We start from the raw sequence: 20,843 nt of genomic DNA, 5'->3' as shown, positions 1-20,843 counted from the left end.
TAACTCTAAATACCACTTCTATTGGTTATATAACTTCAATGCATTATATCGTTTTTTACACCCGAATTGTTAAACGGAAATGTAAGTTCGACAGAGAAACACATTAACTTTTCAATGGACGTATTTCACTATTTTAACAAACCGTGCAAATAAGTCGACGTGCCACTCATTGGTTGTGGGCGCCTAGTAACCATATGGAAATAGTGCTAACAGAACATATTCCAAGTCTCTTGACACTTTCTTTTTAACATCTATTTACTATTTGTTAAAATCCATATAGGTCCTACAACTTTAGGGATGAAACTCACTGCGTGACAAATGACACCCATTAGGACCCGCATAAATTGTACTTAATAAATTGTACTGCAATTCATTGGCAAGTGAGCTGTATAGACAAATATGAACACCCAATAGGTAGAATGAGTTGTGTGCATGATGGTTTGCAGGACCCCCAATTTCATTGAAGCTACTCTTCAGTTCATGATAAACAAACCCAACATATGGAATGTGCACTCCAATGTTATATCACATAGATTCCCTGCAGGGCACAGCACTGATATTCAAATTTAGTAAAGGGTGATAATGCAAAAGACTGTAGCTATGCATAAGGGCAAGTTACTCAATTCAATTGGTAAAAGTCACAGCGGAAGCATAGATGCATTTGACACACAGGACTGGAAACGGTTAGCTTAGCCTTGCTGAATAAGATACAGAAGTCACCAGATGCATGTTAGTAAAATTGAAACTGATGATAAAATTAGGTGACATGCAGACTCAAATTTTTCGCTGCTCACAGATTCACCTATGCTGATGGGATTGAAAATCAACAGAGTAATAATCTTAAAGCTGAAACAAAAGTACTTCAATATAAAACAGAAAATAAGGAACAACTTCCTATGAACATAACAAAGCAGGCGTTCCACAAATTTTATCAAGATATTGAATACCATTTGAATGATGGACATCCTCTTTGGTCAAAAGATACCTTCTGCAATTACATTATTGCCTGTTAATACAATATAGCATGGCTTTTATGGTACTTACGATGAATTTGAAAGTGTTTGGGTGAGTGAGATACATTTCAGACTACAGAATTCAGTTTACGTAGGCTTCTATCTTAAAGTGAATTTTAGGCATAGTAAAGAGATATACGAAGTGTTGAATCTATGCTTTAGATGAATCTATGCTTACCTGCTTAAGTTCTCGAATCAAATCTTTCTGAACGAGGATCAGCATGGAAAATGCTGTGTAAATTTTAAGCATTGAATCACAATTATCCACGCTAGCATTCAATCAACTTAATGCCTGTTGGTAAAAAATCGGGTAAGGCGTGTCAATGATATAAAGTTGATTCGAGGTAAAATGAATAAATTCGGGAAAAGCAAAACTTGGGCCTTACTATTGCAGAAAAGTAATATATGAAGGCAAAAAGAACAAATGGTCTTCCTCAATAACACTGATACAAAACAGAATGCCTACCTCAACCCAGCTACGCCCCTTTACTTTTAGACCAACACAGAAGTAATACTTTCGCACAACAACACTCTCTAACTGCTTTGGAGTCCACAAAACTTCTTTCTCACATTCTGCATCTACTCTGGTGGATGAGCTCATTCCTACTCTAGGTTTGATCCAAGATTGTCAAACTAAAGATCCTACCCAAGATTGGAAGAAGAGAGGAAACGTACAAATCATGGGATCGTAAATTGACTGAAAAGTTCTACTAAAACTAAGAAACTGAACTAGAGGGAAAGGTGGTGGTATATGCCGCACAAAAAACCTCTCCAATTTAGATTTATAGAGCCTCTGTATATTTTCGCAATGTTCCTTATTTTGCAGTCTCAGCCCAACCTAACAAGCTAACGATCTCAATAATGACTAACACTAATAGGCATAAAACATTATCCAGCACAAAAGTTGCCTAGCCTCAAATACCAAGGAATGCTTAGTAGATCATGCATTTCCTACTGAGCACAATGGGACCAAAACAAAGAAAAGACATCAAAGAACAAGTAGCACAAAAATTGAAACATACCCAAGTTATCTTTGGCAGAAATCATCATATTTTCCAAATTTTGAGCAGCCTCAGTCATCCCGTGGGTGTTGTATGCCTGGATCATGCAAGCGAAAGTGATGCCATCAGGTTCACATTTTCTTTCTCTCATGGCCATGAATAACTCGCTCATCTTTTTTAGGTCACCAGCCTGCCCATAGGCGCTAATTATGCAATTAAAGAAGGGAGTATCCAATACTACATCAGAATTATCAACATGCCTCATGATTGACTCAACTTTGTCAATACGTTCAACTTTGCTATATGCACTGACAAGTGAGCAATAAGTAATAGAATTAGGCTTCACTCCAAGATGCTTCATTTTTAGAAAGTATTGATCCATCTTCTCAATTTCTCCAGCTTTGCCAAACACCTCGATGACAGTATTATACGTGACAACTGTTGGAGTGAAAAACCTTCTTCCCATGAAATCCATGACAGTCTTCATCTTCTTATACATGCTAGCTTTGCCATAGGACTTTATCATCAAATTGAATGTTGTTATGTCTGGTTTTATGCCCATTAGCTGAAATTCATCATACCACTTCTCCATCTTATCAATTTGCCCATCCTTTCCAAGTGCCCCAACAAAAGAATTCATTGTGAAAACATCTGGGTGGCAGTTGCCATTTTCAATCATATCATTCAATGTATTATCCATCTGTTCAAACATGCCAGCCTTACCATAACCATCAATTATGGAATTATACGTGACAGAGTTACATTGGATGCCCAGAAATGACATCTCCGCAAGGACATGTTCAATCAAATCAAAACGATGAAATTTTGCACAGCAACTAACAAGAATAGAATATGTATATATATCTGGTTTGCAGTCAACAACCGATTTCATATCTTCAACAGTAGAAAGTGCCTGATCAAGGAGACCGCTATGACCGTAAGCACTTACAAGAGCAGTGTAGACATCAACAGTAGGTTTAAGCCCTTCAGAAAACATGATCTCAAAGAGATGAGAAGCCTCTTCAGGCTGCCTGCACTTGCCAAGCATCACCAACAGTTTTGCATATGTTTGGCATCGTGGTTCATACCAGCATTGCTTTCGAAGAAGTGCAAAAATCTGCAAAAGGAAATAGGTCGTACTTCAGACACAACTGAGCACAAATATTAATCCTAAAATCAATTGCAGTCACGTTCCCCGGCCTAACAAAATCCACTCATGTCTTACATTCATAGACTACGAAATATCAAATTCAAAGCAGCCCTAGGTTTTTGCCAAAGAAATCTAAGATTGCATGAAGGCAAAATGAACCAGGTGAACGACTGAATCAAGATTTTTCGCTCAAAAATGAAGATTTACATAACTCTCCAAGTCATGCCCATTTGGAAAAATCTCAAGGTCACACTTAACATGAAAAGTTAAACAGTAAATACAAAGCATCACATGATATTGTTCGAATTTAAAAACCAGGCAAGTTTTCCAGAACAGCACACTTTACATACTACTCTCAACTGTCCACAAAACCAACAGTCACTACTCCAAAATTTCATAACCCCAACAATAGCTCAATCTAGTCAATACAACACAACTGACCATAGCATTGCACTCAATCCAAAAGTTAATTCTCCAAACATGTAAATGAATTGAAGGCAGATGAAACCATCATTATAAACTCGGTGAAGGGGCTAAATTATCCCTAATTTGATTATTTGAATAACTCAGGGTCCACTTAAGTGTGTTCATTGTTCTATATCCCGCCAAAAAAAAAAAAAAACAAATCAATCTCCCACCAACGAAGGCTGGGTCCATTCCCGCAGAAAATCTCAACATCATGGAAGTGTCTAAATTTAGAATTGCACAACATCTAAAACAAAAATTGTCTTTGCCTCAAGAGAGGATTGCCAACGACGACGTTTGATGGCATCATCTAGGGCTTCGAGAAGGGCCTTGGGCCAGAGCTGCTTGTGGGAGTTGGACTTGGCTTTGTTCTCAACGCCTCTGATGGCAGCTTCGGTTCGGAGAATGCGTGACAACTCCTTCTTCGGCTCCTTCACCAGCCCCGCACTCCCTGCTTTCGCCCTCCGCTTCAACGACACCACGTTAAAACGACGCCGCTTTTTTGGAAGGGCCTCGTTGGTTGCAGGAGCAAAGGGTGTGACGGAGGAGACACCAGACGACCATGTCAAGTTCATTGCAGACACACGCAACAAACAGGGGACTCACATCTTTTGTGGTAAAAAATCAAAATGGTTATTATGATATATATCAAAATTCATATAACTTCTTCAATTTTTAATTTATGTACAAGTTAGAATAATAATATTTTTCTATTTTATTTTAAAAAGATAAATTTCAATTTTTCTAAACTATTTTTCCAATAATAAAAGAAATCAATGTAACATTAAATAATATCCATATCACTGCATAAAGATTATCCATTTTAGTTTACACATATTAGCTTCCATGAGTCACCTTCAGAGCATGTTCTCAAGGACAATATTATAATATATTGTAATATATAATAATTATATTTTCATTACTATAATTTAAATATTAATAAATACTTATTAGTATTTTAGGGAGTTTAATGTATTTATTAATAATAAAGATAACGTAAATAATATTATATAAATATTTAAATTTATATATAATATTTAATATGTATTAATATTTATAATAAATGAGCATACATTATGAAGAAATGGTTTTGGATATTGACCTGGCATAATTTGGTCATGAGATAACAGTGTTAACTTAAGGTTCTTTGCAACCGCGTGGACCGGTCACCGTTGATAAATACCACCCTTCTTCGGAGTCACAGTTCAAACGAAAAAAGACCAGTTTGATTATTCTATTTCCGTTTCTCCTTCATTCTCCGTTTCACTCTTTTTCACAGTTTTTTCCTTCCTTTGACCTAACCTACCCCTCTCCTTAATTCCTTTGTCTTGTGTTTTGTGTGAAGAACATACTTTACCTTCTCTTCCCTTCTCTCTCTGGTAAGTTTCTTCTCCTTTTTAATCAATTTTTTGTTCTTATTTTTTTTAAGCGTATATCTGCTCTGATTCTGTGAATTTCGATGCACCACTTTCAACAATTGAAAACATTCTTTCTAGCAATTTTTTTAAGTCTGAAATTTCATAATCCACTTGTGCTCGGGCTCGTTTAAGTTGTCTCTTCGTCGTATGATTTGATGATTTGATTATCAGCAAACTTGTCTCACATCAATTTTTTGGTTAGAGATTTATTGCATTTCTCTCCAGCTTCTTTTGTACGGTTTAAAATTGAGTGTGATTTTTTCTTCTCTTCTGTTATTACTGATGGATTTTGATGTGATTATTGTGCGGGATACGATCATTTGCCTTTTTCGAATTTATTTGCTTTTTGCCATCAGTTTGTGGAAAAATTAGGGCCCGATTGATTACTAAATAGTTTGATACTTTTACTCTCTCCGATCTCTGGCTCTTGCTTTGGATGAAAGCCTGCACCTGTTGGCAGACTATGATTTTTTCAAGTTCCTTTAACTGTAACAGAATATGTTTAGCTGCTTAAAAACTAAATATATTTTGTTGGGTATGGTCACTAGGTTTTAACAAAAACTGAAGCTTTTGCCGCAAAATCATGCACCCTCCACGACAGCAGTCACAAGGTGGTGAAGGACTACGAACTTCTCTGTCTCTAGTTTCTTCAGATCCCCGCCTTTCCCTTGAGGAGCCTAGATCAAACACTGGCAATCTCCGTGAATCTCCGACTGGAAGTGCCAGTTCTCGGGAAATTTGGCCCGCTGCTGCAGCAATAAAAAGGGAGAGTGACTGCCCTGATCAGGCTGTTATACGTCGTGTTTCTGGTTCTGACAAAATTACTCTTCATGACGTTGCAAGAGAACGAGTTGATATAATATGTGAAAAAATGGTTCATCTACCTTCCGAATTTCTTGACGAACTGAAAAATGAACTTCGAGTTATCCTTGAAGGAGGGAATGGCTCGCAGCATAGAGAGGAATTTTTTATTTTGCAGAAGCTTGTTCAGAGTAGATCTGATTTAACAACCAACACATTGGCACGAACACATCGTGTGCAGCTCGAAATCCTTGTTGCCATAAATACTGGAATTCAGGGATTTTTACATCCTAGCATCAATCTATCTCAGGCTTCATTGATTGAGATATTTCTGTATAAGAGATGCAGAAACCTAGCTTGTGGGAGCCAGCTTCCTGCTGAAGATTGTACCTGTGAGACATGCACCAATGGAAATGGTTTCTGCAATCTTTGCATGTGTGTTATCTGCAGTAAGTTTGACTTTGAAGTAAATACATGCCGCTGGATTGGATGTGATTTGTGTTCACATTGGACTCACACTGATTGTGCCATTCGCGAGCAACTTATTTGTATGGGCCCTGCTACACAGAATGGAACAGGGCCAAGCGAAATGGTATTTAAGTGTCAAGCATGCAATAGGACTTCAGAACTGCTGGGTTGGGTTAAAGATGTCTTCCAGCATTGTGCGATGTCATGGGATGGAGAGGCCCTGATTAGGGAACTTGATTTTGTCAGTAGGATCTTTCATGGAAGTAAAGACCCACGAGGGAGGAAACTTCACTGGAAGTCTGACGATCTCAAGGAAAATTTAAGAAGTGGCAAAGTCGAAACTACGGCTGCATGCACGGGAATATTGATGTTTTTCAAAGGTACAAGTTTTCTAGTTTTCTAGTTTACCTGCAAAATTGTAGTTAGTATAATGTAATTAGTTAGTGAAGCAATATTGATGTTAAAATATTGGTAGTTTTATTCATTCTCTTTTCTTTTTGTTGTAACCAATACGTTTCATATGTGAAGAGCTTGAGCTGGACTCTCAAAAGACCCTGGAAAATGTTGAAAGTGGAAGTGGAAGACTGATTGTTCCACAGGAGGCATGCAATAGAATTTCAGAGGTGGTGCATGAGGCTGTAAGAAATATGGAAATGGTAGCCAATGAGAAGATGAGAATGTTCAAGAAGGCTCGGTTGTCTTTTGATGCTTGTGAACGTGAATTAGCAGACAAGGCCAGAGAAGCAGGAGAACTAAAAATGGATAGGCAAAAAAAGAAGTTAGAGATTGAAGAACTAGAGAAAATTGTGAGGCTTAAAAGTGCAGAGGCTGATATGTTCCAGATGAAGGCTAGTGAAGCTAAAAGAGAAGCTGAGCGGCTCCAGAGAATTCTTCTTGCCAAGTCTGATAAATCAGAAGAAGAATATACCAGCAATTATTTGAAGCAAAGATTAAGTGAGGCCGAGGCTGAGAAGCAGTATCTGTATGAGAAGATCAAAATGCAGGAGTCTTCTCGTATATTGCAAAGCAGTAGTGGTGGTGACCCCTTGATGTTTTCCAAAATTCATGATCTCCTCTATAGTGTTCCTCCCAGTGCAGATGGTCCATCTAATGACTGCCATCCTTTTCGAACAAACCCATAAGCCTTGGTTAAGTGTATGCATATTGTAATCGTCTACCTATAATAGTAATATTATTTTATTACACCATTGATGCAGTCGGTGTCACTAGGTTCGAGACGTTCCAGACAATGTAACCCTTCGTGGGAAGAGATGGGAAGCGGTAGTAGTAATTTGTTGTCCCGATCTATGTTTGAATACATTAACTTATTGAATGTTTTGATTTGTGAAATCTAATTAGTTAATCAATATGTTTGGAATACATTAAGTTATTGACTAGACTAACTTGATGTGTGGAATTTAATTAGCTAATCAATAGTATTATGATGTTATTCAGATTACAGATCAAATAACATGGCAGAGAATATTGAATTTTATTGATAAAATGGAACAGTACAAACCAAGTGTTTTTCTCGCCTTACTAGAAAAATGGGATACTCATCTTCTTGACAGATGCAGCTGGGTTTGGCAAGTTAGCTTGTGGAGTTCGGTGGAACGAAGCCATGTTTGCAAACGTCAAAGCAGCACTGATTCCATGGCATCTTATTAAAGAGCTTTGGCATACATTTGGTGTGACAATCCTTGCATTGTTCACAAACAAACCTGTTCTACCGGTGTTGGTGATGTTGATCATCCTACTTGGAATGCTAGAGGGAACCACAGAGCCATTTGGAAAACGTAATAGGTGACTGAGCAACAACGGTGTTGGAATAGAATGGCTGAGTATGAAATCATGCAGCTGGTCTAGAGATATGGAGAACTGTGATAGTTCATCATCATTTGGCATTAGGAATGTCAAATCATTGCTTCTCAGTGAATTTTGCTGGCTGTTGAGAATTTTGAGGAGGATGACAAATCCATAGTAAGACCTGCTTCTCATGTCAGCCATGGCTGCCTCTAGGTCGGTTTGGTTGAATGAAATGGTTGTCTGACATTCAGCAATGGCAAAAAGGAGGGTAAGAAGTACCACAGACCAGAGAGCCATTAGGGGAAACTTGAATGTTTACTGTTGTGTGTTGTGTGTGATGAATGCAGTGCCATCTGAATTTGCTTGGTATATATAGCAACGTTTATGTTTCAGGCTTATGATGTCACACTTTTTTCCTCTGTTAGAAGGTAGGCCGTAGGCCAATTGTGCATGAAGAGGTATCCAGAATGCAGTAGTTAGTTCAGAAAGCTGGGAATGCTTTAGGCATATTGGTATAACAGATAAAAAAGATAAATCAAAATAAGGAGTTACAGTGAAAAGTAAATAAAATTAATTACAAGTTTTAAAAATGTAAAACCTAATTTACAAACAAATAAAATAGCAATTTACCCAAAATTAATCAATGGTGATTTTTTCAATTATCTGAAAGTTGACTTGAGCTTAGTAATGGCAAAGGTGCCTGCAGATAGTTGGATTTGATTAAAAAAAAAATCACGGCAACTTTTGGATTTTCTTACAATTTTTATTTCTAAAATTTTAAATAAAATTATATATACATTATATGACATATTAATTTTATAATATTATTCAAATAAAAATATATAAAATATTAGTACAAAATATTATCCTTTTACATATTTTTGTTTTATGATAACTAGATAATAGTGATTTTAAGCCTTAAAAATTAAGTAGGTATCTCATTCATTCCATTGTAGGAAATAATATATAGGTAATTGGAATGAAAATTATTAGTTAAATATAATTTTTTTTATTTCATAATAACATTTTATTTTTTATTTTGTCTCAAATAATCTTAATTCAGAACATTTTTCTAAAAAATAATTAATATAATTTATTATAAAAAATTTATCATGATAAAGTTAATATGATGTTATTTGACATTTGTTGTTCATATTGTATATAACTAATTGACGATGTCTCATTGGCTATTAAAGTTATATCATTATAAAATTATTATTTTAATTTGATAGAAGAAAATATATTAATTTATTTTTAAAATGAAACTGGAAAATTATCATAAAGTTGGATAAAAAGAAATTATTTTACCAAAAATCCATAACTATTTTGACAGAGAAATTATAAAAGAAAAAGAAATGAAAGATAAGGTCAATAAATAAATAAACCGTAACCCTTCGTTCTTTAAACCATAACTTTCGTTTTAACTCATCAAATCTTTGCACCCAAAAGAGGGAAAAGAAAAATAGATGAGTTGTAATTTATATTTTAAGTGTTAAATATTTTGGTAGTTTCTAAATTTTGGTTCATAATTATAATTTTTTATTCACTAAAACTATGATTTGATTATCAAACTTTATATGTATTTATTGTTATAATTCAAATACTTTAAATGTGTTAATCGAAAGTTTAATATTTAAGTTGTTTATATCATATAATATATTTGAATTTAAATTTTAATATTAAAAATTATTTAACACGAAAATTAATTAAAATAATTATATTAATTATTCAAATTTGAGATTGAAATATAATCATTACAAACATATTTACTCTTATTCTTTTAATTTAATAATCATGATTTTTAAAATAATTTTGTGAATTAGTAAAAGATTAAAATATATCAAATTCAAAATTCGGATTGAATAGAAACATATTTAATATTATCCTTTTAATTTAATACTGGTGATGTTTTGATTGTAATTGCTCTTGTTAATGTTAAAAGCAATAATTTGATTGGTAATAAGCATTATTCGAGAAGGATATGTGAATTAGTTGAATGACTCCATTCACTTTAGGCTCTGTTTGTCACATACTTCATATTTTTTATTAATGAATTCTTCAAAAAGTGTCAATTGTGGAAAAGCATATTAAAACATGAACTCAATAATTAATATAAAAAGAAGATAATTCAAAAGAAAAATGAAGCACAAAATATCCAAGTGAAGACCCATCTAACCTGACATAAAAGTGTGAAACTCACAAAAGAGTAATAAGAAGATAAAGTTGAAGTGATGCCATGAATATCTTGAAGAATCATCATTCTATAATATTTTTCAAACTTCAAAAGGAGATGATTTTTTTTTTCTTTGTGATTCTTGTAGTAGCAAAGAACACCCCAATTATGTAATATTTATTCAAATAAATGGTAAGTTTGGGACCACCATAGATCCTAGGCTTGAAACATTAAAATTGGAACATCATGGACACAACAATGTGGGGGCAAAAGTTAAAATTGCATTTGATGCCATGTTTTGTTTCTACAATGAATGGTATTCTTCAATTCTAAGAGATTAATGTTACACCTTCCATGGTGAACAATGTCAGCCCAATGGTAGTGTGCATCACCTATTCACACTAAGCATGGTTTTTCAGCCATCCAACATCTATGATCATGACTGGTTTTTTTAGTGGAAAATTTCATATTATCAAATTCAATATGCTACAACTAGTTTAAAACCATTTAGGCGTCTTTATTTTCGTAAGGTATTCCCAATTTGGTCCTTTTCTTTTAAACTTTTCCAATTGAGTCCTTATAAGTGGTAATTTCAAACAAATTAGTCCCTGCCGTTAAAAATCGCTAACGGTGTTAAAAGTGTGCAAAGGTGTATAGATGACATGGTTAAAATTCTCCTTTTTAGGTGTTAAAATTGTGTAGAGGTGTTTAAATTTTTCCCATTCTCCTCTGCATAATTTTAACACCTCTGCACAATTTTAACACCTAAAAAGGAGAATTTTAACCACGTCATCTACTCACCTCTGCACAATTTTAACACCGTTAACGATTTTTCACGGCAGGGACTAATTTGTTTGAAATTAGCACTTATAAGGACTCAATTGGAAATATTTAAAAGAAAAGACCAAATTGGAAATACCTTACGAAAATAGGGATGCCTAAATGATTTTAACCGCTATAAATATTCTGATACATCAATGTTGTCATAGCAACACACCAACTTTAACTTCAAAACCAATTTTCCATGTCTTCCAAGTTGAATTTGATCAATTTTTTTCAGTATGTATCTACTTATTTAAGTTTTTCATATACGTCAAGAACATACTTTAATTACATTTATAGAGTTTGATTCATGACCTAAGAAAGGTGGATGTCTAAAGTGTGATTTTTTTTTTTTTTAACTTTTCTACAAATCCAAAAGATAACAATTAGTGTATTTATGCATTTTTATTTATTTATTTAAATGGACCATGATACTTTGATACTATCCATTTTTATACTATTACTTAATAATCATGAATATTACTATTTTATTTCAAAATTCTGTTTATATTTATTTCTATTAATTAAATATAATATTTTATTATAAAAGAATTATAAAGCGGAAGCAAGAAAACAAAAAATCGGATGTTATAAACGTTATTTTTTGTATTTAAATACATATTATTTAATTAATGGCATCTTTTTGGTAGTGTTTGGATAGGGAAAAAGATTTGAAGAGAAGGAATGGATGAATTTGAAAAATCAGAAAGGAGGTTGTAATGTTGTTTGGATTAAAAGATTTGAAGAAATAAAGGAAAGAATTTAAAGAAAAAGTTTATAAGTTTGTGTATATTCTATGATGTAGTATGATAGATTAGAGTTTTTTTTTTTTTAAATAATAGAATTAGATAATTATTACTTTATCCTTAAAGATAAATTTAATATAAAGTTAAACATAAATAGTAAAAATTGTTAAAATAAAATTGAAATTTTATTTAAAACTACAATTATATATATATATATATATATATAAGTTGCAATTTAAAATAAAAAAATAAAAAATATTATTATTATATTATTATTATTATTAATAGTATTATTATTATATTATTATTATTGTTAATAGTATTATTATTATTAATAATATTATTATTATTAATATTATTTTATTAATAATAATAAAAATGTAGGGTAGGAGAGTAATTATGTAAATGGAAAATTGATTCTTCTTCCCATTATATGTCATATAAACTAATACGAAGGATAATCAATTATGAAAAAAGATGAGAATCGATTCTCTCTTCCTCTACTGTTCAAAACCGATTTCAATTTTTTAAATCATGATTTTAAAATTAACACAATCGATCATAGACCATCACAAACACACTTGAAATTGATTCTAACACCAGTACATGTGATAATAGTATTTTAAAAACACTCAAAATCGATTCCAGTTTTTATATCCATCCAAAATCGATTTCAATAACACAGAATCAATCTAATCACTTGAAAATACATCCATAATCGATTCCTATCTTTCAAAAATGCAACAAAATCAATTTAGGTCTTCTTATTCCAACTGAATCGATTGCATGAGAGACAAAGTCAATTTCCTCCACTTTTTTCTCGTTCTTCCCATGACCCATGTACATGTAAGGGTAGCATAGTTTTCTCATTTTACATGATTATGACATCTTAATAACTTCTTTTAACAATTTTTTGACAACAGATTATGTGTCATTATTTTATTGATTCGTATATTTGAAACGAACCAATCACAAACTGTCACATAAATAATTATAAAAAAATTGTTAAAGATACATTTTTCAACAATAAATCTCTTTAATACGAGGAGATGAAAATCTAGTCTCCTCTTGCAATCCGCTACAATCACCTTTAAATATTTGAAAACAAATGTAATTATTCACCCACAAATTTATTCACTTATATATTACATGGTTTAAACCTCTTTCTGGTCCCTAAGTTACAAGTGGATGTTCAGTTTAGTTCCCATTTTTAAAAATATAAATCTTTAGTCCCTAAGTTATAATCAAAAAGAGGTTTAAACCTGTGTTACATCGATCAAAGCAAACAAAGTCTTAAAGTATTGTTAATAAAAACCACTTTTCACTTTCTTAACTATTGATTATAAACGCTTAATCAACATTGTTCTAAATTAGCAACCTCTAATATAACTTTAGAATCATTGTGTACATAATTAAACTTGACTGAGATAATTGTTTTTATTAATGAAACTCTAGACTACGATCTTAAATATTTGTAATTCTTAAAAAAAAACAAATATTATAAATATTTTCCATATATTTTACACAATAATTACGTGTATTTATTAACGAGTAGATTAAAAGTTGTAAAACAAGGTGCTTCGGTAAAAAAAAGTTTAGTTAACAATTTAATTTTTATATTTTTATTTGATTTTCTTATGTTTTATATATATATATATATATATATATATATATATATATATATATATATATATATATATATTATGTTTTTTTAAATACTAAATATGACTTTTTACCTTAAATTAATATTAGCATTATTTGGACGGTGTTATTTGAAAATTGTCACATGTTAAAATCAAAGCAATTCCAAATAAAAAAAAAATGATTTAGACATTTATATGTAACAAATATAAAATTTGACACGATTACATCTCAAATGACTTTTTGTCTATTAATAAAATTGATCATCTTGCGTATTTTTTTTTAAATCAATTGAAAAAATACAAAGACAAAAAATAAATTAAAAATTAAAGTTTAGAGACTAAGTTAAAATGAATTAAATGAAAAACATTATATTTTCTATGAATTAAAAGTAAGTAATGATCTCTAAAACTTTTTGGGCAGCATGTTAGCAACATGAAATGGTCGAAATCGATTCAGCTGTTGAAAACTTCAACTGCCACTTGTTTGAAGTGGTAGTCGTGTCTCCACCTTTGGTGGGTACACCCTCTTAATCAAATACCCTCCAAACACTACCTCCTATCTGAGTAAAACAAAAATTATTTCTCAAATCTTCAATTTCGTAAATCCATTTCAAGACAACCTTAGAGATTATAATCTTCCATCCCCATTATTATAAACCATAACCAGCTAACACACATATCATTATTATATTATAAAACATCAAAATTAATTAACTTGATCAACATATCAACCTTCCAGAAACAGTGTTCACAAGCTAATTAATTTAGGGTTCCAGACATTTGCATAGATTAAAACGAGCAGAGCAAAGGTTGCTATCAAGCTTGGTCAAGACAAGGTTGTGTGTCAGGAAAATAGATAGGCGAGCTAAATTATAATGTCTTTTGTCTTTTATCATTTTTGTCTCTATTTTTGTTTATGTCGTCAACTTCGGACTTGTACATGTTACAGTTGTCGATTTTATTTAGGAAGAATTATGAAAAAATATCACAAAACCTGCATGTAACGTATCTCTTGAGCAGTCATGATATCATAGAAGGAAACTTTAAATTTAATTTAATTTTATAAAATTAATTTGTAAGGTAAAGTTTGTATCCATTTATATATCATAAATTAATTTATTTTTAGTCGATGTGAGACTTCTAATACTTTTAATATATTAGTTGTTAAGAAGTAGACTTACAGTTTGATTCAACTCTTGTAAAATGAAAATTACATCCACTTATATATTATAAATTGACCTTATTTCTAATAAACGTTTTATTTTGGTAATTAGTAGGAAGATATTAGGTTTAAACCTCTTTTTGGTGCCTAAGTTATGAGCAATGTTGTTTAGTCTCCGTTTTTAAAAATATAAACCTTTGATTCCTAAGTTATAAAAAATATATCAAATGAGTCATTTTTTGATGTTCATGGTCAATGTACAAAGAGCAATCTAAAGTGCTGTTATTATTAAAAAACAAATCAGAGCAATCTAAAGATGTAGCAGTTATTAAGAAACAACCAAAAACAATATTTCAAGTCAAAAAATGACTCATTTGATACATTTTTTATAACTTAGGGAGTAAAGATTTACATTTTTTAAAAACGGGGACTAAAGTGAACATCCATTTATAACTTAGGGATGAAAAAAAGGTTTAAACCAATATATTATAAGAAATGATTAAAGTTTTGGTTAATAAATGTTATGAGGTTAATTTTTATGGTAATAATTGTGTCTGTCTAAACTGGGAGTAGAATAGGTATAGGTAGGTGCGTAGTAGGAAAAAATAGGGCATAGGGGAAGGTAGTAACAGTAATAATAGTAATAGAGGAATAGGTTTTCTTACGTTGAAAATTGAAAGGAAAGGAGCAGTTATTGTGCATCCGAGGCAGACTACACATGTTGTTGGCTCAAGGATCACTTCTTTATGTTTGTTTGGTACCTGTGTTCCATCAAACCTCTGATGTTACCCTACGTAGTTAGTTATCTTCTTCAATTCTCTTTCTCTCTACTGCATGTTTCACATTCACTTTCTTTCAGCTCACCTAGGTTTTCTTTGCTTCTAGAACTTATAATATGCAGAAGAAAGAAGAAGATTAATTTGTATCAATGGTGGAGATTTGGATATTTATCTGAAAATGTAAAAAATAATGAAGTTTACTGGGTTTGGATTCTTTAATAAAAATATAGATTTGAGAGAAAGTCGGATTGACTTATTGTGTGTGTGTATATATATATATATATATATATATATATATATATATATATTTATATTTATTTATTTATTTGAATGTAATGCTCAGGTAATGATACATTAACAACATTTTTTTACAATATTTAAACATCATTATACCCGTCATTGTGTGATTGGTCCAAATGATACAATAACACCACTATGGACCAATCACATAATGACACGTATGATGATGTTCAAATTTTATCTAAAAAATGTTGTCTAAGTATCTTTATCCTTGTGTGAAACATATATGTGCAACGACCTTCTAATTGATGTTTCCTTTGCATGTAACACAACGTCACCATCTTCATTATATATGCTACTTCACTTCTCAAGCTTCAACAACACTTTTCTCAAATTTCAGTTTGAATGCTTCGCAATTTGGTTTTGGATTCCTTCGAAAAAAATTGGACCTTCCTATGTTTTTATAACGTTATTTTTTTTTTCGGATTTTGTTGTTCTTGTTTCGTTGAATCGATTACGAGCTCTTTTCAAATTTTAATTGGCCATACAACAATGTAGAGATTTCAAAATATTTAATGCAAAAGCTATAATCTACACTATTAATTAATTTGATTATGAAAAATGAACCAAACGTTTTAATGTTGAGTTAGCGATTATTAGGTGAAAAATAAGAATAAAAAAAGTGAGTTATGATGTGTGGACACATTACAGTACTTTTGTGTAAGATTTATTTAGATATCTTAGATATAAGATTTTACCCTATATATAACACAAACATCTGAAAAATAAAATATTACATTACATTATATAATTAGCATAATATGATGAAAAACATAGCTAAGTGAAAAACATAGCTAATTTGCATATTTATGAAGATATTTCATGTGTTACTCTTTATTTTATTTACATATGGACAAAACATTATATACATACAAAAAGTATCCATCAACACTTTTAAGTGAATTTGGTGCAATATATTTGAGAAGGTTTTAATAATAATAATAAAGAAATTTATTTTTTTATCTAAAGGGTTTGTATCTTTGTCATCTCATTAGATTTATTGATAAAAAAAACCAGTTATCAATATTTTTAATTTAATATTTTAATTTTAAACCATTCAAACTTATTTAATTAATAATTCAAAAAAATTAAATGGTAAAAACTACTAAGATTCTAGAGTAAGATTTATCATTAAAGATTACAGAAAAAAAAATAAGTTGTATTTTATATGAAGATTGAAAAAAGTAATATATATAAATCTTAATTTTATTTTGTCACACATGCCATGTTTCAAAGGAGGTAGATGTTTGTGCCAGTGAAAGCTTAAAGGGTGAAAGGGACGAAAAATAATATAATGTCACATGGGGCTTATTAACCAACCAAGCATCAAACAATCTAATAATAAGTAAAATACAAGGTGGTCCATACAAGAATTCTCTTAAAAATAAACTATAATATATATATATATATATATATATATATATATATATATATATTTTGTTTATGCTAAAAAAGAAATTGTACTCATCGATGAGCACGTATGATTAAGAACAATTCAAGAAATCCTACTCAGCTATTAGGCAGCAGTCAGTATTTACAAGTACTTGTAACTTACAAAATCATTTAAAAAACAGGTCTTTTTTAATTGGGAAATTTTAGAACTTTTATATTTACATAAAAAGAATATATAAATCCAAAAATATTTTGTGGGAGTGTGATATTTTTTTATATAATATACGCTTTTTAAAAATGATTTGTTTATATTTATATAATTTTTTTATATTTTAACTATATATATATATATATATATATATTGTAATTTACGAATTTAATTGAAAAATATATTAATTTCATCGTATTATCCATTCCTTAAATAATTTCATATTCAACTATGTTTCTTAATAATTAATGAATTACATAAGGATGACAAGTTTATGTTTAGTACAATGATTTTACGAGTATGATTACGGAGATTTTTTTTTTTGTTATGGGATATAAGTACTAAGTTATAAAAAAATTTGATAAAATGTTCAAGTTCTATAATTATAGACAATGAATGTCGATAAAAAATTATAAAATTGAGTGGGTTATAAGATAGTTAGATTAAAAATATTTGACAAATATTAATATTTAAATCTAAATTTAGTATTGATCTTTAAAAAATAGTTTATTATTTATATATTGTATGAGTAACATGTATGACCTAATAGACTTGATGTAAAATTTCTTAAATTCCCTAAGTTATATACAATGTAATTGGTTGTTTATCATGTAAAAAAACAAATAATGTATTAAATAAAAATAATTCCATCGTTAATTTTTTAAATATATATATAAAGACCTAACTAATCCAAATTTGAAACAAAAGGTAAACTGTTTATGAAAAATAATAAATAAAAAAATTAACCCTAATAAAATTGTAAGAAATAATTTAATAAAACAAAACACATTATTTTAAGAAGGTTGAATCTTCCAAACCGCAATCATGTGCAAGAGAAACAAGAGAAAGAAAGTTGTCAAAGTATTTTGAAACGAACACGTCACATCTTACATGAAAAAATCCATAGATTTAAAACTAAAAAAAGCATAAAGAAAAACAATTGGTTGTATAAACAGTAATATTGTAGGAAGAAAGAGAAATTAAGAAGAAAAAGAATGCATATATTGTTATGAGAAATCTTCCTAGGGAGAATAATAGGCATATTGTGGTGGGTCTATGTCCAACTGGATTTTGTAATTATTGAAGCTACACATAGTTACTTGATGTGCCCCATACACTCATGCACTTCCCACATCAACAACATAGTACTTAGATTCAAAAAAACATCAATAAATAAATAAATAAAACGGTTAAATATGATTTTAGTTTCTTTAGGGTGATTTTAGTTTTAGTCTATTTTTAAATTATGGTATAATTTAATCCTTTAATTTTAAAAAATTCTGATCTTTTTAACTTTATTTGTTATTTCAAACACGTTTCATTATAGCATTTGGATTGTTTACACTGTTTGACATATTTTTGCTTCAAGGTTAACTAAAAAACATGTTTGAAATAACAAATAAAGTTAAAAAATTGGTAAAAAAGACTAAAACCAGAGTTTTCTAAAATTGAAAGACTAAATTATACCATAGTTTAAAAATGGAATAAAACCAAAATCATCACAAAGCATAAGAACTAAAAACATATTTAACCTTAAATAAAATAAATAAATAAAATAAATAAATAAAATAATATGAACAAGTAGCATGGTAGTAGTAGTAGTTTCCATCCCAAGAAGTGAAAAGAAAAGTTGGAAAGGGAAAGTAAGAAAGCTTCCAATGCCATTATGCTCAAGTGGATTACAATGAAGCATGGCCCCACAAGTTTAAACCATCTAACTCTTCCTTTCATCATTTCATTAATTCTTTCTTTTTTTCAAAAAATAAAAAATAAAAGAAATATGATATTTTATTATTGTGAATATAGATATTTATGATTTTACTTCATAAACGTACTTCAAGTTAATGGTGACAAATTGCCAACTATGAACAGCCACCAAAAAGAAAGTAATGGTGTCAAACCAAATTGCCAATTATGAACACTCCCCATAAAAAAAAAAACAAAGTAATGGTGCCATGCCAATAGGAACCACAGCTACTTCGCCTTACATCATCATATTCCAATATATATTCTTATATCACCAAATCAAACTCACCTGCATTTATAATACGGACTTTTCTTTCCTATTATTTATCATACCACAACCTATATCTGTCAAAACACCAGTATGCTGTTTGAGAACTAAAAACATGTTAATCCTAAAATTAAAATTTTCTTATAACTTCAAACTTAGTAGTGTGTAACAAGTGATTTTTTTCGAGAATATACGTATACGTATGAGTTAAAGTTTCACATCAGTTGACTAAAAATAACACTAATTCACTGTATATAAATAGATATAAATATTACTGTATAAATTGATTTTACGAGATTGAATTAGATTACCTACTAATAGATCGTTATCGAAAATATATTAAAATTCCCGTATCAATTAGAAATAAAGGATTTTAGATAAATTTGTTGCTTAAAATGTTTTGGATTGGAGAAAAAAGTGGCATGGCATTAAGAAAAATTATGTGGGTGTATGTGAAATAGTGTTGGTAGTTACTATTTTTGGCAGAAATGACAAATATGAGAGGCATAGCTAAACTCAGAAAAGTGGGATCCATTTGAAAACTAAAGAAAATATATGTTACTAATCATAAATGATGATTAATTAATAGCATGACAGAACCCTAGTTCAATATCCCAGAATGATGATTAACTCAGAAGGCAAGAAATTCACAGATCTAAACTGCATTAAGGGATAAAAAAGAATGAGTTAATATAATAATAGGCATGCAATGATGGTCAAAGCAATTATGGTTTTGATAATAGTTTTTAATGTAAATGGGAGTTTGTTTAGTACTATTGGTTTGATTATTATATATTGGTGGGTGAGGTATATAGCAGACATTCATTTTCTTTGATGCCCCCATTACACCTATATGCCCCTCATCAAACCTATATAATTTTCTCAAAACCATTGATTCCAGAATCTTTTAGCACCATGCGCACATTAGCATACAACCCTCTGAATAATTGCCCATTCTTCTTCCAGTACATTCTCAACATAATATTACAGTGTTACTTTCCACTTCTGATGGAACTGAGAACGGGACAATGAGCTACCTGCATTGACATTTTTACCCTTTTGGAAAAATCAAATTTTTATTTCTCTCTCTGTTTCAAATTCTTATTCCCTCTCTCTTGCTCTTCACCGTTTCAGCAGAACCATTTCTTCTCACATCTTTTTTTTTCTGACTATCTTTATCTTTTCTGGCACTTAAATCCGTATTCTGCAGTGCACAGTTGGAGTACTCCCTCTTTAAACACTGGAGGGTGCGGTCCTTTTCAACTCTTGCAAAAGCAAAAAACACCAAATACAAGTTAAAATTAAAAGAAAATTTGTTAATTAAATAAAGACCCATAAAATTCAATTATGCCAGAGCTGAAAAAATAAACAGTAATAATTGATACTAAAAAAAAATCTTGTTATTTTTTATTTCTCCCTTTAAAAATTTAATTTTTAATCATGGTTTTTGTTTGCTTTTGGTTAAACCTCCCCCACCAGATG

General features: G+C 30.5%; 3 protein-coding genes across 7 annotated transcripts; 1 reads left to right on the top strand and 2 right to left on the bottom strand.

Moving 5' to 3' along the window:
* Positions 1 to 103: 103 nt before the first annotated feature.
* On the bottom strand, positions 104 to 4,266 carry LOC106764679 (pentatricopeptide repeat-containing protein At3g53170). 5 transcript variants are annotated; one of them, XM_022781764.1, is made up of 5 exons: positions 3,899 to 4,266; positions 2,036 to 3,131; positions 1,192 to 1,305; positions 948 to 988; positions 104 to 553 (listed from the first exon to the last, which is right to left on the bottom strand). In XM_022781764.1, the coding sequence occupies exons 1-3, from the start codon at positions 4,202 to 4,204 to the stop codon at positions 1,283 to 1,285; spliced, it is 1,425 nt and encodes a 474-aa protein (XP_022637485.1). In that variant the 5' UTR covers positions 4,205 to 4,266; the 3' UTR covers positions 104 to 553; positions 948 to 988; positions 1,192 to 1,282. The 5 variants fall into 5 exon arrangements, with proteins under 5 accessions (XP_022637485.1, XP_022637486.1, XP_014504495.1 ...); XM_022781765.1 differs by having other exon boundaries at positions 104 to 538; XM_014649009.2 differs by lacking the exon at positions 948 to 988.
* Positions 4,267 to 4,752: 486 nt separating this feature from the next.
* LOC106765135 (OBERON-like protein) lies at positions 4,753 to 7,696 on the top strand. Its single transcript, XM_014649643.2, has 3 exons — positions 4,753 to 5,008; positions 5,596 to 6,696; positions 6,845 to 7,696. Exons 2-3 carry the CDS (start codon positions 5,631 to 5,633, stop codon positions 7,456 to 7,458), a joined length of 1,680 nt encoding a protein of 559 aa, XP_014505129.1. The 5' UTR covers positions 4,753 to 5,008; positions 5,596 to 5,630; the 3' UTR covers positions 7,459 to 7,696.
* A 159-nt stretch (positions 7,697 to 7,855) lies between these two features.
* LOC106763185 lies at positions 7,856 to 8,419 on the bottom strand. Its single transcript, XM_014647396.1, has one exon. It carries the CDS (start codon positions 8,417 to 8,419, stop codon positions 7,856 to 7,858), a length of 564 nt encoding a protein of 187 aa, XP_014502882.1.
* Positions 8,420 to 20,843: the final 12,424 nt, after the last annotated feature.

The sequence above is a fragment of the Vigna radiata genome, chromosome 6 (assembly GCF_000741045.1).
Source record: "Vigna radiata var. radiata cultivar VC1973A chromosome 6, Vradiata_ver6, whole genome shotgun sequence".
In the NCBI taxonomy this organism is placed as follows: domain Eukaryota; kingdom Viridiplantae; phylum Streptophyta; class Magnoliopsida; order Fabales; family Fabaceae; genus Vigna; species Vigna radiata.
This window is presented reverse-complemented; position numbering and strand designations above follow the sequence as displayed.

Bases quoted from the DNA above. Each gene is read 5' to 3' on its own strand.
- LOC106764679 (XM_022781764.1), bottom strand. From the start codon at position 4,204: ATGAACTTGACATGGTCGTCTGGTGTCTCCTCCGTCACACCCTTTGCT. The intron at 3,132-3,898 runs GCAAAGACAATT...TTCCTTTTGCAG, and splicing joins GTTGGCAATCCTCTCTTGAG to ATTTTTGCACTTCTTCGAAA. The intron at 1,306-2,035 runs GTATGTTTCAAT...TTTTACCAACAG, and splicing joins TTCTGCCAAAGATAACTTGG to GCATTAAGTTGATTGAATGC.
- LOC106765135 (XM_014649643.2), top strand. From the start codon at position 5,631: ATGCACCCTCCACGACAGCAGTCACAAGGTGGTGAAGGACTACGAACT. The intron at 6,697-6,844 runs GTACAAGTTTTC...TCATATGTGAAG, and splicing joins AATATTGATGTTTTTCAAAG to AGCTTGAGCTGGACTCTCAA.
- LOC106763185 (XM_014647396.1), bottom strand. From the start codon at position 8,419: ATGGCTCTCTGGTCTGTGGTACTTCTTACCCTCCTTTTTGCCATTGCT.